Source organism: Otolemur garnettii, unplaced genomic scaffold (genome assembly GCF_000181295.1).
Source record: "Otolemur garnettii isolate 467f Iridium unplaced genomic scaffold, OtoGar3 scaffold00126, whole genome shotgun sequence".
Lineage (NCBI taxonomy): Eukaryota > Metazoa > Chordata > Mammalia > Primates > Galagidae > Otolemur > Otolemur garnettii.
In genome coordinates this window covers 1,879,225-1,895,747 of record NW_003852521.1, presented here as the reverse complement: position 1 = coordinate 1,895,747, position 16,523 = coordinate 1,879,225, and the positions used below count along the sequence as shown (strand labels likewise).

Here is a 16,523-nt window from a genome sequence, read left to right as displayed (position 1 = left end):
TCTTTGTGGGTCTCAGTGTGTCTGTGTCTCAGGGTGTCTGTGTCTCAGGGTGGCTATGTGAGTCTCGGGTGGCTGTGTGAGTCTCAGGGTGTCTGTGTGAGTTTCAGTGTGTCTGTGTGAGTCTCAGGGTGTCTGTGTGGGTCTCAGGGTGTCTGTGTCTCTGGGTGGCTGTGTGAGTCTCAGGGTGTCTGTGTGAGTCTCAGGGTGTCTGTGTGGGTCTCAGGGTGGCTGTGTGAGTCTCAGGGTGTCTGTGTGAGTCTTAGGGCATCTGTGTGGGTCTCAGTGTGTCTGTGTCTCAGGGTGGCTGTTTGAGTCTCAGGGTGTCTGTGTGAGTCTTAGGGCATCTGTGTGGGTTTCAGTGTGTCTGTGTCTCAGGGTGGCTGTGTGAGTCTCAGGGTGTCTGTGTGAGTCTCAGGGTATGTGTGTGAGTCTCAGTGTGTCTGTGTGGGTCTCAGGGTGTCTGTGTGAGTCTCAGGGCATCTGTGTGAGTCTCAGTGTGTCTGTGTCTCAGGGTGTCTGTGTGAGTCTCAGTGTGTCTGTGTGAGTCTCAGGGCTTTTTTTAGGCCTTTCATTACTCATCAGAGATTCTCACCTTTTACTGATGCTGCAGCCCCACAGTTTGGCTGCTGTTACTTTAAAAAAAAGAAAAGTTCTGAGAAGTTGTTGTGAGTCATTTTGCAATTTCCTCTGTCCTCTCAGCTAAGAGTAGATAGAGGTATGTGTCACTCTGTGTTGAGAGGTGAGGGAAGGAAGTCGTGGAGAAAGGACCTGGGCGCACTCCCCTTCACCGACTCACACACCCACTGGAATTGCTGGGAGTGAGGACTGCATTATTGGTTGTGCACATCAGTCTCCTGTACGTCAGTCTTTCTGAGAATGGCATGAAGGAAAGGGCATCAGAAACACAGCTGTGTCCCTAACGTGGGAGGGAGGAGAAGACTGGGCTGTGTTTTCAAGGCACCTACTGCTCCTGCCTCCTCGTCCTCCTGTTGGTCCTTGGTGGGGCTGTTCCACTTCCAGCGTGTATCTCCACTCTCCACCTGCCTTTGCGCCCTCTAATTCTGTGCTGCCACCTAAGTTCTCTGGTGTTTTCAGAGGAGGAAGCTCTGAGATGTGCAATGCTTAGAAGGTTCTGGCCGGGCGTTTGCACAGGGAGGAATTTCATCTCCAGCTGCGTAGAACCCAGGAAGGCTGCCTGCCTTGAGAAGTCCTGCGGCTTCCTACCTCTCACGCTGCTCCCAGCTGCTTTTGGGATTTTTCAGAATCCATTCCCTTCATGGTTCCTTCAGTCACAGATAAAGGACAAGCAGAGGGGAGACTTGCTGGGCCACACGGCCTGGTGATTCCAGGCCGGGGCCGGGCGGGCTCGTCTTGAATGTGACGCTTTTATAGATAAGTGATCAAGATGGGAGGACTGAAGGTCAAACCAGTCATCCAAGGTGAGCTTTAAAGAGAGTTGTAGTTCACATTCTTCTACACCTTTGCCTCTCCTGTTTGCTTTTTTGTCTGTTTGCACGGGCGTTTGGCTTCTCAGCTCTTATCCTCATAGGGTTGCCCGGCATTCGTGACTTTGTATTTATTGATTTGTATTTTCCAGAAGCTTGATCAAAATTATCAAGCTATTTATTAAAAAAATGATAGTTGTCTTAGTTTAACTTTTATTACCCCGTTTCTTTCTATTATGGAGTGATTGCATCGGTCTTGCCCATCACAGAATGTCTTAACAGGCCTTTTCTGCCACAAATATTTGGGTTTTATTTTGATTTTTTTGAGACAGGGTCTTGTTCTGTTGCCTGGGCTGGAGTGTAGTGATGTTATCATCGCTCACTGCAGCCTCTAATTCCTGGGCTCAGGTGGTCCTCCTGCCTTAGCCTCCCAAGTAGCTAGAACTATAGGTATGTGCCACCATGCATGGATAATTTTAAATTGTAAAAAGGTGGGGGTTTTTTGGTAGAGAACTGGGGGTTAAGGTTGCTCAGGCTGGTCTTGAACTCCTGGCCTCAAGCCATCTTCCCCTCTTGGCCTCCCCCAAAGTGCTAGGTTTACAGGGGTAAGCTGCCATGCCCAACCCTCAAATCATTTTTTTTAAGTAACAAAAAAAGATTCCATTAAACAATTTTTAAAAAAATCTAACCACTATAAAAAATGAGAAAACTGAAATAAACCCAAGTATTAAAATTAAAATAATTTGAAATGCAGTGTTAAAAAGTGCATTTATCACACAGTTCTGTTTTATAAAAATCTATGCATACATATCTATATATAGTGAATATACATAAAAATCACTTTAAAAAATGCAGACCTACTTCCCTTACCAGCAAGTCATGTTCTCTTTCCCATCGGTGGTAACGGCTGCATGAGCCTCATTTTTGTACCAGAACTTACTTAGGTTACTGTTTCTTCCCCGGTTCACCTCTCATTCTATTTCCAGGAAATAGAACCTTTGGAAATGTAACTGTCCTGTCTGGGAAGTAAAGAACATGGGATGTTTTAAAGTAGTGTTTCCTCGTCCTTCTTTTTTTCTTGAGTCAGAGTCCTGGGTAGAGTGCTGTGTCGTAGCTCACAGCAACCTCACACTCAGCCTGGTTTTGAAGTCCCCCTCTGCCCTGCCATAGCGCTGATCTGCTGCTCTCTTCCTCCATCCTCCACCCCTCCGTCCTCCTCTGCTGAGACCTAGAGTTGTCTTCTCTCCTTGGCCCACAGGGGCCCTGCTACTGCCCCATACATGTAACCGAATTTAGGCCTGGAATTCTGCCCTGGCCGTGTCAGGGCTGCCCAGGGTGGCTGAGGCTGGCTGAGCAGAACTGGGCCTGCTCCCACTGTCAAGCCCGAGCATGGAGTCTGTATCTCAAGTCACGATCAAGCCTGTGTACCCACGAGCCTTCCTGGGGATATCATTTAAGCCTTCACTCCTTCTGTGTCATTGGTTCTCGACCTTCCTAACGTCACGACCCTTTAATACAGTTCCTCAGGTTGTGGTGACCCCAAGCATAACATTATTTTCATTGCTGCTTCGTAACTGTAATTTTGCTAGTGTTATGAATTGTAATGCAAATACCTGATTGCAAGATGTATTTAGGGGACCCCTATGAAAGGGTTGTTCGACCCCCAAAGGGAGTCATGCCCCACAGGTTGAGACCACTGTTCTAGATACACCTGGTGATGATAGGTCTTTCTGTAGACGGTGACATTTATAAGGTTCAGAGTGAGGTGAGAAAAAGTCCTTTGTACGATTTTTAGACAGTATTTTATTTTCCGAGGGGAGCTTTTCCAACTTAACTAAATTGCCAGAATCTGGCAGCTGAAACCATAGTTGCACTGCTCAGTGAGGCAGCCTCCTCATGGCTTCCAGACAGTGAACTAGGAATTTTTTTCAGTGTTCAACCGCATAAACCACACCCTCCCCGGGCTGGACCATCCTTGAGGTTAATTGGCCATTAGCCCCAGGCCTAAAACATCCTTTTTACTTTTTCCAAGATTCTCCTTAGGTGTGGTGGAAGCAGCAGAAGCCCAGTCCTTCTGCCTGTGGACTGGCAGGGTGGAGCTCTGTGGCCATCACCCAGACCTGGGGAGTGAGGGGAGAGGAGAGTGGCACTGGGATCTGTGATGGGAAAATCCTAGTGTCTGTTACTGATCCCCCCCCAAGTGAGCATCCTTGTCTCCTAAACCAGGAATTCAAAGTAGTACACCCTGCAGATGCCTGTGACACAGAGCCTGGGGAGCCCGGGGCCCTGAGTGAGGGCACAGCTGCACTGAGCCAGAGCCGTCATGACGGGCACATCCCATGGTAGCTGTGGACCTCACATAGTGTCGGTCCAGTTCTGATACTGCCATGGACCTGTCCCATGGTAACTTTTTCTTTAGGTTTCAAAGCCTCCACAGGGAAACAGAAAAGCTTTAGGTAGAATTGTCTGTAAATAAGAACAAAGTCAATGTCCACGTTGTTGTGATCTGTGGAACAGATGTCACAGAGGAGGCTCGACCAATGAAAAGCATCACACATGTCCCAGTTAGAGGGTCACCCCAGAGATTCAGAGCTCACTTTGAGAAGGACTCGCCCCTGCACTCCTCCAATGAGGGCCAGGGTGAGGTGGGCATTCCAAGCAACTTTTTTTTTTTTGAGACAGAGCCTCAAGCTGTCTCCCGGGGTAGAGTGCTGTGGCATCACAGCTCACAGCAACCTCCAACTCCTGGGCTCAAGCGAGTCTCCTGCCTCCACCTACCAAGTAGCTGGGATTACAGGCGCCTGCCACAATGCCCGGCTATTTTTTGGTTGCAGCCGTCATTGTTTGGCGGGCCTGGGCTGGATTTGAACCTGCCACCTTAGGTGTATGTGGCTAGCACCTTAGCCACTTGAGCCACAGGTGCCCAGCCATTCCAAACAATTTTATTGCCACCCCAAGAATTGGCTTTTATGGACTCCCTGAAAACAGACATATTTCAGCCCCTGAAGAAGGAAGCAAAGGCGCACATATCCAAACATTAAAACAGAAACAGAAGTAACCCTGCTCAGACGTCTGAATGCAGAGCGCCTCATCTTTAATTAAGACAAAATCAATTTTCAGGCAGAGATAATTTTAGTGTAACCTTAAAATACAACTTTAAACACCTGAAAAAGAATTTTCTGTCACCATCATTGCTTTTCCAGACAGCATAGTTTTAGCAAGAAAATGTTTTCATTTGATCTTTTTATGATTTTATGAAGACAGTACTTGTTTTGTGCACTCTTAAAGAAGGCGAGGCCCACGGTGAACCCCAGTTCTTAGTGTGATTGCTTTGAACTAGGAAACACCAGTCGGAGGCCCGCGTTCCCAATGCCCGAGTTCCTTATTCCACACGTGTATATACTGTTAGGCTGCTGAATCCTCCCATGGGCTGGCCCTAACTTGGGGTCATCTGGGTTTTGCTTTTAAAGCAGCACTGGTTTCGGTGATCAGCCTGGTAGACTTCCCAGTCGTCTGCATATGTGTGGGAGCTTCCCTTCACCTCTCCAGAGGCAGGTGGAGACACCTGCCTCTGGACCTGTCACCTGTTGGGCAGAGGCAGTGGGTGGAGCCTGTGCTCTGCTGAATACCTGGGAGTGGCCAGTGCAGTGTGGACAGCTAGAAAGGAGGCTATCCTAGGCTGGGACGGTGGTGCCGAAGCCGCCTCACCCCTCAGCTGGGACGCCTCAGTGCGCCACTGTAAAGGTGAAACGTGAGACGGATCTGGAGTGTGTCTGGCGTAAACCTGTGCTCTGCTGAATACCTGGCAGTGGCCAGTGCAGTGTGGACAGCTAGAAAGGAGGCTATCCTATGTTGGGAAGGTGGTGCTGAAGCCGCCTCACCCCTCAGCTGGGACGCCTCAGTGCGCCACTGTAAAGGTGAAACGTGAGACGTATCTGGGGTGTGTCTGGCGTAAACAGGTGCTCAGCAAATGCAGGTTCCCTCTTCTCCTTGACCCACATGGCAATTTGTGGGGGCATGTGATAGGACAGGCACTTCTGCTGTCCCATCAATAAGGACACTGAAGACTCCAGAGTGAGGCTTGGCCAGGGTTGTGCGGAAGGTGGGGGCTGAGCCTCGACTGGAACTGGGTCTTGAGACTGAAGCCGCCTGTGCTTTTTACCCTGTCACCACATTTGCCTGTGAAAATGTCCCCTGCCCCTGGCAGTGCCACCTGGCACACTGCCCTTAGTGTCTATAATCATCACTAGCAGTGGACCCACTGCAGTGTAACCACCGAGGGACTCACAGATACAGGCTACAAAAGCACACTAGTGATGCCCCATCTCCTTTAGGGGCCCTGCCTCTTCCTGATCCCAGGTGATCTTCACAGACCCCCTCAGGCTGCTGCACAACAGTTAAAAGTGCCAGAAGGGTGGCTTTATAGCACTTCAGCACTTAATTGTCGTACTTTATAAAGTAGATTCCCTATGAAAAATCTCAGCTAACATTCACCATTTAAAAGTTAATCTTACCAGAAGTGTGCTTGAAATGAATTCTGATTTTCTAAAATGGCAAGATACTTTCTTTTTAAAATTTTGTTATTTTAACACTGCATTGTTAGGTGTGATTTTTGACATCCCCGCAAAGCAAAGCTGCGGTCTTACCAGATGCCATGTAACGCATGATGCATTTTATCGCATCTTATTTTATACAGTATATGCAAGCTTAATATAGATTCTACAGCCCTGGGAACTGTTAGTTTTCAGGATTGCAGAATTACATTGTCTGAGCTCGTGGTGCAAATTCCAGTGTGGAGATTTCAAATAAGTGCATTTTGGAGTCTTAGTATGAACTTTTTAGCTGAGTAGAAGGCCAGACCCAGACCCCATGGTCGTGAGTTTGATTCCCTCTACCTCCTCCTGTCTCACGAGCTCATCTGCATAGCATTTATGTGGTGGTGCCTCAGTGCAAACCCTGAGACAGAGGGAGCCTGCCAGAACCGGTGCCACTCAAGGGGAACCAAGTAGTTGCTAGCTGTACTGTGGGGAGGGTAGTTTTCATCCAGGCTACAAATTGGTATCACTTGGGAAGCTTCTAAAAGGATACCCATGATGGGGGCCCAGGCACTCTGATTCAGCTGGTCTAGGCACGGGTGTTTTCACAGCTCCTCACACACACTAATGTGTGGCTGGGTAGAGGCCCAATGGAGGGGAGGTGGTGGAAGGCAGAATTCGCAGTGCTAGGGTTGTTCCCCACTGTGACTGTGGAGAGAAAGCAAAGCCGCCTTTGGCGATGCTGTACTGTTTGCCATTAGGTTTTAGGGCATTGGAGTTTCTTCAACAGTGGGTCATAACATTTTGTTGTTCGTGCTATAAACACGACATTTCAACAAATCAGGCTGATTCTCATTGATACCTAAGATCCACATTTGTTTCCTTACTCTTTAAATTTTAACCAGGAAGGAACCTCTTCTGACAGGCATTACCAGAAATGTGCTTGTGTTCACATTAGCAATGAAAGCAGGTAGAGAAGGAGTCTATCCGAGGAGAATCAGCAGTGCTTATATATGCTTTGAAGTGTTTTAAGTACGAATAATTTGATATTATACGTTTCTACATGTCTGGTCGGAGGCTTAGTCCCTCTGACATGGTTCATCCAGCTTCTGCACCGAGATTAATGTCAAAACAAAAGAGAGATGATGATTCTTGAATAGCTCAGCAGTCTGGGAGTCCTCACTGCAGACATTTGCCGGGAACTCAGGCTCTGTGCACCACCGGGCTGTTTCCTTACTGCATCTCTGGCTCATCCTGCACTGCTCCCCTGGAACACATTCCCTCCAGGCCCACATTACAACCCGCTTCTTCACAGAAGCCTTCCGGACAGCCCATTGCAAAGACACTTTATTCATTTAACGTGTATGTTCCACCCAGGCTCTTGTTGGTTTCTAGGCTGCCATAGGCTGTGCTTGGGCGTTTCCAGCCTTGGTGATTCTTACCTCCCTCTACAGGAACTGTCTTCCACTTCTTTGCCAACACAGGAGGCCCTTAGTAGGTGCTATTGAATTGAATCAAAAGACCAGCCAGAAGATTGACGTGGAGTTTTAATGCTGACGATTTATTTCTGTCACATGAAGATACTGTGTTGGATGGAGGGAAGGGTGATAGAGCAAAGAGAGATGGCAGGCGAGGGTGGCCAGTTTTTTCTTTGAGGAACTTTAATTTGTCAGGTGATAGCTTATAGAAAAAGCATGGTCAGGGCGGTGCCTGTGGCTCAAGGAGTGATGTGCTGGCCCCATATACCGGAGGTGGCGGGTTCAAACTCAGCCCAGGCCAAAAACAGCAAAAAAAATTAAAAAAAAAACAAGAAAAAGAAAAAGCATGGTCAGGCCACCAAGGTTGACCAACATGCTTACATAAGTTATTTGTGTTCAGAACTATCAAGCAAAGAAAATGAATTAAATGAGCATTAAGAGATTCTTTCGGCAAGCTCAGCTTCTCTCCTCAGAGGTTGAGAGAGGTCAGGCTGTGAAGGCATTTAAACTGAACTAAGGGGAGTTTTAGTTGGGAGTGGTAATGTTGCCATATATTGGTGGGTATTAGCCGTTTGTGTTGGGACTAAGATGTGTACCAGCTACTAAGCTGGGCATTTAGGGGTAGTGGCTGAGACGTGGCCCCTGCCTTGCCAGGCTCACAGACCCGTTGGTGGTGAGAGGAGGAGATGTGAGTGGAGAGGAGGGAGAGTGGGAGGACTCATCCCTACCAGGCTCGTGTCCTCTCCTCCCTGCTGTGCCCTCTCCTGGGCTCTGTCCCCCACAACGGGAGCAACTGATCTTTCTCATCCATCTCTGTCTCTGCCCCATTCCCTGCTTACACACTCTGCTCCTTGGCACAAGATCTCAGAACCAACTGGTTTGATCTGAGGATAGCATGCCAGGCCCAAGCTAACCTAAAACTGCTGTTGGGCCACGCCATTCCTAAATCTCCCAGTTTTTGCATGGAAGATGGGAAGTTGGACTAGGCCAACCACTGAGGGGACTGGGTGGCCCAGACGAGGACTTCTCTCTCCATACTGTCTAGAAAGCTGCCCTTTGATGTTACAGCAGCCTTGCCTCTGCTGCAGGGCGTGAGCCCTAAGCCCTGACTCCCCAGTTTCAGCTCCAAAGAAGCACCTCTCAGGTGTTAGGACAGTGGAGGTGCCATGTGTAAATGCTGAACGTGAATGTGGGTGCATCCTCCTTAATCAGAGTCAATGACAGCCAGAGTGGTTTGTGGTGAGTGAAACTGTTAGCCCTGCACATGTGCCCCTCGGACGTCCCTGTGGGTACAGACAGGGGCATTCAGTGTCCTTGCTGGGTAGCTGATGATAATGGGAGTAGCCTGTGCATTATTTCCCACCTCTTGTCATCTCTCAGAGTGCTGAGCAGATTGCTGCACTGTGTAGGAGTTTCACTGCCACTGAGACCAGCGGCATGGAGGGACCAAGGGACGGCCAGGACCCACCTCCGAGGCCTCTGGCCCGCCACCTCTCTGATGCAGACCGCCTCCGCAAAGTCATCCAGGAGCTCGTGGACACGGAGAAGTCCTACGTGAAGGTAACGGGAAATGCTGGCCAGCCTTGCCTTTTTGCTGATGGCGAGTTGTGTGTTGGCAGAGGTCCCAGGATCACTTCTGCTCAGGACACCTGCCACCCGTGAGGTGGAGCCTGCTTCCTGCAGCAGTGAATTACTGCAAGGAAGGAAGGGCAGGGGTGAGAGGGAGGAAGAGCTGTGAAGACTTGGAAAAAACCCAGATTCTTAGCTCATTTTGTTACCAAGGTACCTTTCACTATGGAAACAGATGTTCTAGTTTGCCGTTTGCAATCTGTGGGGACTGCAGACTCCCTTGGTTTAGTGAAGGGGGACAGAGATCGTTTTAGGCGATGAGGACACCCCACCCTGCCTGACAGTGGTCACCATGCAGGACAGAGGCCCAGGCTGGGTGTTTGTCCTCACTTGGGAACATTCCCCCCCATTGTTAGGGGTGGCTGCTGTGTATCTTGAGTACCCAGAGAGTTCATTTATGTATCTTAGAAGCCCCCAGTTAGAGGTTTAAGAAAAATTTCAAGAATACAGGAACCTGGAAAGGCGGAGTCCTTTTGCTGTATTTGCCGAAGCTGTGGAACTATTTTAAGCTCAGTTCACTTGTCAGTGACTGAGGCAGCATGGCACAGGCCAGGCCTGGCTCTGCACAGTCTGGCGGTGTGGCCTGGGAGGGTCCCTTGTGGTCCCTCGTGGGGTCTGAGGCAGCTGCCCCGCTGTTGTCTGAAGGCCTTCTGCTCTGATATGCTGAGTCTGCAGACTGAGGCTTGGCACACACGCGGCTGTTACCTTCTCTCCCCACAAGACACTTCTGAGCTTCCCCTGTGCTAACATCACTGTTTCACCTGGGCTTTACCAAGGCCCTTTACCAAGGCCTTGCTCCTGGGTATCCTGAGAGTTTCCCAAAGTCTGGTGGGGGAGACAGAAAAGGTAGAGGTGACAGTTTAGCTCTTTCCCATTGTGCCTTCTCCTGCCTCCTTGTGTGGGGATGAGTGGGCGTCCGGGTGTCTGCCGGGTTTCTGAGTAATCCTGCATATCCAGGCAGCTCTGTGAGCTGTGGATGTTTTGAGGCATCGGAGCCCTTCTGATGCCTTGAGCACGAACAGTCATGGAGCTCTCACATGCACAGTCGAGGGCCGACTGGAAGCCCCTTTTTGTCACTCGTTGTACTGAGTATATTGCAGTTCACTCACTGTGACCACCCTGCACGGGAGGCTCATCTCAGTGATATGGGGCAGACGACTGAAATGGGTATCATGAGTAAGAGAGGCAAGAAAGACTGACTCTCCCTTCTCCCTGCAAGAAATGTGCACTTTGTTTCCTTAGGGCCCCATGGGTTGCGGCTCTTTGCCACCCCAGCTCTGCGTGGACCTGCTCTAGCGGTGCAGTAAGTCCTGAGCTGCATTGGCCTGGACGGGAATGACTGAGCCCCGCCACCCTCTCTGTCAAAGTCACCAGCACCTGGTGCCTCTTGTGATTCACCCCCACCCCCCACTATCTCTTAATTTCCTTTTTGTTGCTGACATTTGACCTGGAATTTTACCTGTCATCTTTAACTGGATCCTTGCATGCTCCTCGAAATTTTCAGCATTTGTGTGTTCTCGGAGACATAATCTAGCAACATCTCACATCTCCCTTCTCTGCGTGGTTTGCAGTGGAACACGGTGAAGGGGGCAAGGCCAGGGAGGCCTTCTCTGTGAAACCCCGGCAGCATCACAGGCCTGACCTCGCTCTCAGAGCCACACAGAAGGTTCTGGGGGCGCTGTGGACTTTACAAAGCTCTCTGGGACTTCAATCTCCCTCTTGTACAGTGGGGAAGTCATTGTAGTTGACTTTATAGTCAAATATTTTGAGTATCTTAGGACTCAAAATTCTTTACAATAAATGAAACAAGAAATCTCATATCCTGGTCTTGGCTTCAAATTATTAAATTAACAAAAAACTTGAATGAGTTTTATGAATATCGTCAGCTCTCCCTGTACTGCTGGAGCCTCGTTTACTAGAAACGCAAAAAGGGCTCAGATTCCAAACATTCTACCTGCTACTGTTTGGAAATTTTTCTTACATTTGAATTTGGGAATTTGAGATTCTGCTTATGTTGAGGAGCCCTCCAGGTCTCGCCTTGTCCTTCCTAGCTCCACATTGGAGCTGCTGCTGTGTTCCTGGTGCAGAGGAGAAAGCCAGGCATCGGGGTCACACCTGACAGCGGTGCCTTCCCAGATCTCACCTCCCTCTTCTGCAGGGGGTGAGTGCTCCTGCTGCAGTGGCCTAAAGAATGTGTCTGTTCCTGCCAAGGAGACCCTTAACTAACATGAGTGACCTATAAGATGTGGACTCCACCTGTTGCCCCGATTGTGGTATTAACCTCTTTGAAGGAGCTGAGCGATAATAACCTCTTTAGCATCAAGAATTTGAACAAGACATAAACTTCCTTTTACCTAATGGGAGTCTTTGGAGCTGCTGCCAGGGTTGCTGGAGTCTCGGGGGTATTTCAGAGACGCAAGTGTTAAAGAGACTTTGCTCTTTTGTCTTGTAGGATCTGAGCTGCCTCTTTGAATTATACTTGGAGCCACTTCAGAGTGAGACTTTTCTTACCCAAGATGAGGTAAATAAATCTTTATCCTTCTGTCCACTGGTCCACAGATTTGCCTCCCTTGGCCTTTCAGCAGACCTCCTAGGAGAGTATCTCTGTTGATTCCAGAAGAACATCCAAGACTTTCAGGACTCCTGAGAGTCCCAGTCCTGGGCTCCTCCTGAGGCATTTATGTGGCCTCTGCAGCAAAAGCTTTACAAAGGCAGGAAGGTTATGCTGTTTATGTAGAAGAAGGTGTGGCCAAGGAGAACTTATCCAGATGTATGTTTTACATGTTAAGTCACATAATTAGTTTTGTGATATCCATTTTTCTATGATATCCATTTTCCCCAGTTTGAATTCTTAAAGAATTTCACTCCTTACAAGAAGACTTTAAAAGTTATTCTAGGAACATAGAATTGTAGGGGCTGGAAGAATGAGATGTTCTATGTATAAACTGTATCCCATAACAGATATGCTGTCTTCTTAAAGGATTTACTGGTCTACTTGCTGGTGACTACCTTCTTTATGATTTTCTGTGGGCCTGAGAGTTTGCGTGATACCTAGGTCTTCCCAGCTAATACCTCTTTTTAAATTCTGATCTTCATATAGATGGAGTCACTTTTTGGAAGTTTGCCAGAGATGCTTGAGTTTCAAAAGGTGTTTCTGGAGACTCTGGAGGATGGGATTTCAGCAGCATCTGACTTTAACATACTGGAAACGCCTTCACAGTTCAGAGTGAGTATTTAGGCTTAAAGCAAAAATAGGTGGACATGGGGCCAAATTCTCCCTTGCAAAAAGATTTGTTGTCCCTTGATTTTGCCAAGATAACTTTAGAGCTTCCATTCCACTGTTGTCCTCTGGCAGTAGACAAGAAGGGTACGTTTTGTTTTTCCTGGTGGAAATACTGTGCTAGTCAGGAGTCTGGGCCACCGCACCAGCCTGGATGTTGGCTGTGCACGAGCTCTGAATTCCCCTTTTCTGAAGAGTATCTGGGGTGGCTGCTTCTGAGGCGAGAGCATCTACCCTACGTCTGATTCTTCATCTCTTTGGCCACATAAACCTGGGATGAGTAGTGCAGGTCTCAGATTGCCCTGAGGGAGCCCTCTCTTAAATGCAGCACTGGTGTAAGTGCCAGTGCAGGGCAGGAAGCCTTCCAGGGAAGAAAAGGTGGACGGCAGTAGCAAGGGGACCCAAACGATACAGACAGCATCATTTGGCCCAAGTAGCCAAGAGTCAGCTTCATTAATTAGCTTCTCAGATCATTTATATCCCAATTGTACTTTTTTAAACCTTCCTTTCTGGTCCTTTGATTGTTGTACAGTGTCAGTAGCTTCTGCTGCCAAAAACTTAAGCAGCCAAGCTAAGACCTGCCAGGGGAAGGCCTGGGCTGCTCCCTGTGTGGCTGGAGTAGCCTGTACATCTCTGAGGCATCCGTGGGGTCTGACAAAGGCCACAGAGCCGTCAGATGCCAGGCTATGGGCCCACACACATTCATGGAACCGTGTCTGATCTGACGTTCCCCTCTCCTCTCCTAGAAATTACTGTTTTCCCTGGGAGGCTCTTTCCTTTATTATGCGGACCACTTTAAACTGTACAGCGGATTCTGTGCTAACCATATTAAAGTACAGAAGGTTCTAGAGCGAGGTAAGTTGCTCATGCCTTTTATAGCTGTGCTTTTAGTATTTTTAACTGTTAATGAAGGGTAAACCTGTATTTAACAAGGAGAGGTAAGTACAATTTTGATGTGTTATGCTCCATTCTTGACCTTGAAAGTAGCAGACAGAAAGGGAAGATTCCCATTTTTTTCAGTTTCCTGGCAGCAGTGAGCACCTGTGGCTGAGGGTGGAGCTGCTGCACGGCCACCGGCACTCTGCTGTTAAATTACATCTGGATTACTTACCTCTTGCTCAGTTACTTTCTCCAAAAACTTGGCAGCTCTGTGCCCTGCTAGGGGTGGAAAGAAGTGCCTGCCACCTTGGTATTTCCCTCATTCAATTCAGTTTTTCAAACTAAGGAGCTACTTACTGTAAATAACCCACCACCACTATACATACAAGAAGTATGTTTACTAAAATTAAAGTGTCTTTGGTGGAACTGAGAACTCGTTTCCCAGAGGTTGTTCTTCATGTTCCCTTGTCTGTGCTGCCATGGAGGGCGTGAAGCGGTGTGAACAGAGTGTTAATCCATCCCTACCGACACAGCCGTGCCCTTTAGTTTTAATCCTGAACTTCACAGTATCCCAGGAGAAAAGCCTCATGTTAAAAAAGTGGAGCTTCAGGGTGCTTCAGGTTAACAAAATCCAGCCCAAATCCACCATTTCTGGTTGCTTTCAACAGAGGTCTGACCCACTGGCAGTTCCTTCTCGTGGTAGCTGAAGGAAAGCCTGCCAGTGGCTTGCTCAGGTCCTCCTTGGTCAAGATGAAGGGTCATTCACACTCCTCTGGGTCTGGTAATCACATTTACAATGGTGCCACATCTCTGTAGGCTACAGCTTTTGCACTGATAATAGAAACCCCAGTGAGGGTGTATTTCGTTCATATCAGCTGCATTTCAAACAGCTGTACAACCAGCCAACTGCTGGAATCCAGAGTGGCAGCTGGTGTCCCCATTGTCACTCACACTGAATGAGCCTGGATTCCTGTACAGGCCTTTGTGGTGCTCAGATACTGAACAGGGGGCTGGTTTTCACTGCCAGAGAGGGTCCTGAAGCCACCTGGGAGGACGTGGTTGTGGCTCCTGGTGCAAAGAGCTCATGTAGCTAAATTTGTGGAGGTGAAATAATAAATCATCCTATTTTAAGGGGAAAAAGACACTGCTTTTCAAAGAACCCTTCAACGTACAGAACGAGGACAAGTAACAACCTGTTCTAGTGGGAACAATACTGGTTTACTTTCTGTATGACTCTTCTGTGACAGTGCAGGCTCTGTGTAACAGTTTTGTGGCTTTACGAATTGTTTGAAACTCACTTTTTAGGTGGCATATGGCAATCTCCCTCATGGGTATGCACAAAATATGTAAAGCCAGGCCTTCCTACATTCTGAGTTGGTGAGACTCTAGTGTATGGTCTGAATTCCACCCTGTAAGCTCTCAGGGCTCGAGGTATTTGTCAGTGCTGTGATGCTGATCCTGCACTGACAGTCGAGCACCTGACCCCCTGATGAGCTGGGGGTTTTATTAATGATTGGCATTAGGAGGTCTGTGAAAGGGATGCTGTGTGACTGATAACAGAGAAAAGAAGAATTTAATTTATCCCCGATCTTCTAAGAGTCTTTTCTCCATCCGCTTATAGCTAAAACCGACAAAGCCTTCAAGGCATTTCTGGATGCCCGGAACCCCACCAAGCAGCACTCCTCCACACTGGAGTCCTACCTCATCAAGCCAGTGCAGAGAGTGCTCAAGTACCCTCTGCTGCTCAAGGAGCTGGTGTCCCTGACAGACCACGAGAGCGAGGAGCACTATCACCTGACAGGTGAGGCCACGCACCTGCCGCGGGGAGGGAGGAGCAGCAGGTGCCCGGGGCCCATGAACTCGCCTGTTTCCGCCAGTGGCACCTTCTGCATCATTTTCTGTTCTGCAAACTGTTCATCTTAGATTTAATTTTAACATGTGAAAACAGCTGGATACATGGTTGTTCCTGTAGAGTCTACAGGACACTTGGGTAAACGTTACCTCCCTAGAGTAGCCTCCAACCCCTCTGGAGGGAGGATCCCCCCTTCATGGCTGGCACACAGTGCTGCCGGCACTGAGCACCAGGCTGTCTTGCTGTCACCTGCTGCAGCTTTATGGTGGCTGCTGCTGCTGCTGGTCAGATTTGCCAGCGAGGCTCCACCTTGTGGGGATTTCTGAGCAGAGCTCGGCCCTGAAACCAAACTCCCAACCACAGAGGATGCTTTAAAGTTGATGCCGACGTGTTACTGTCTGTAACCTGTGGAATCACTGACCTAAGACACACTTTGTTGAAAACACAAAGCCTGTTTGGATGGACAGTAACTAGAGTATTTTTTTGTTTTTTTGCAGTTTTTGGCTGGGGCTGGGTTTGAACTCACCACCTCCGGCATATGGGGCCGGCGACCTACTCCTTTGAGCCACAGGCACAGCCTCTAACTAGAGTATCTTTAAAGAGATGCTTCCTTTGGATTAGAGAGAAATAGTGGCTTGTTCTCCATACATCAAAAACTAGGAGGGCAGGTTAAACCTTAAGTCAGGGGTCTTCAAACTTTTTAAACAGGGGAGTTCACTGTTGCTCAGACCGTTGGAGGGCCGGACTGCCGGCCCCGGGACGAGTCGGCTGCTAAGCAGGACAGGCAGCGGGGGCAAAAACACCCAGCAGGCCGTATAAATGTCCTAGGCGGGCCGCATGTGGCCTGTGGGCTGTAGTTTGAGGATGCCTGCAAAAATTCCTGGGGAGAGAAACAGACTTATAAACACATTATAAACCACTGAATAATAGATACTGAGAAGAGTATAAATTAAAGTCACTCTTTTTTTCACGACCAGCATACTGTGGTATCATAAGCAACTGGGGAATTTTTATATATGACAGCAAAAGATACGAGTTATGTTCAGCATTCAGACTGTATAAAAATCTCATTTTTCAAAAGGGCTCTGACCACCAAAACCTTCCACACTTCTCTGTCGACTGAATTAAAATACTGAACCAAGAAAATCATGTACAAAAAATATTGAATTAGGGAGGTGACCTGAAATTTTGTTTTTTGACTATGCCAAAATCATTTTGTCCATCATATGGCATCATAGAAAGTTACAAACACTGTGTACAAATTATCACAGTTGATCTGTCACTCATTTACAGGGGCATTCGTACCGTCGGTTTACACTTGAGCCCCAGTTCCCAGGACAAGAGGCAAAGCTGGAGAGTTGGAGCCTTGGGGCCAGTCTGGGGTTTAAATTCTGTCTCTGCCCGTTTTTGTCCTCTCTGGAACTC

At 48.3% G+C, this 16,523-nt stretch overlaps 1 protein-coding gene across 1 annotated transcript in view; it reads left to right on the top strand.

Annotated features, from left to right (window-relative positions):
• LOC100951282 (T cell lymphoma invasion and metastasis 2) overlaps positions 1-16,523 on the top strand; it is a 431,635-nt gene that overhangs the window by 407,739 nt on the left and 7,373 nt on the right. The window contains 5 exon segments of the mRNA XM_023517962.1: positions 8,839-9,018; positions 11,540-11,608; positions 12,188-12,313; positions 13,114-13,222; positions 14,868-15,047. Coding sequence (XP_023373730.1) covers positions 8,839-9,018; positions 11,540-11,608; positions 12,188-12,313; positions 13,114-13,222; positions 14,868-15,047 — 664 coding nt within the window.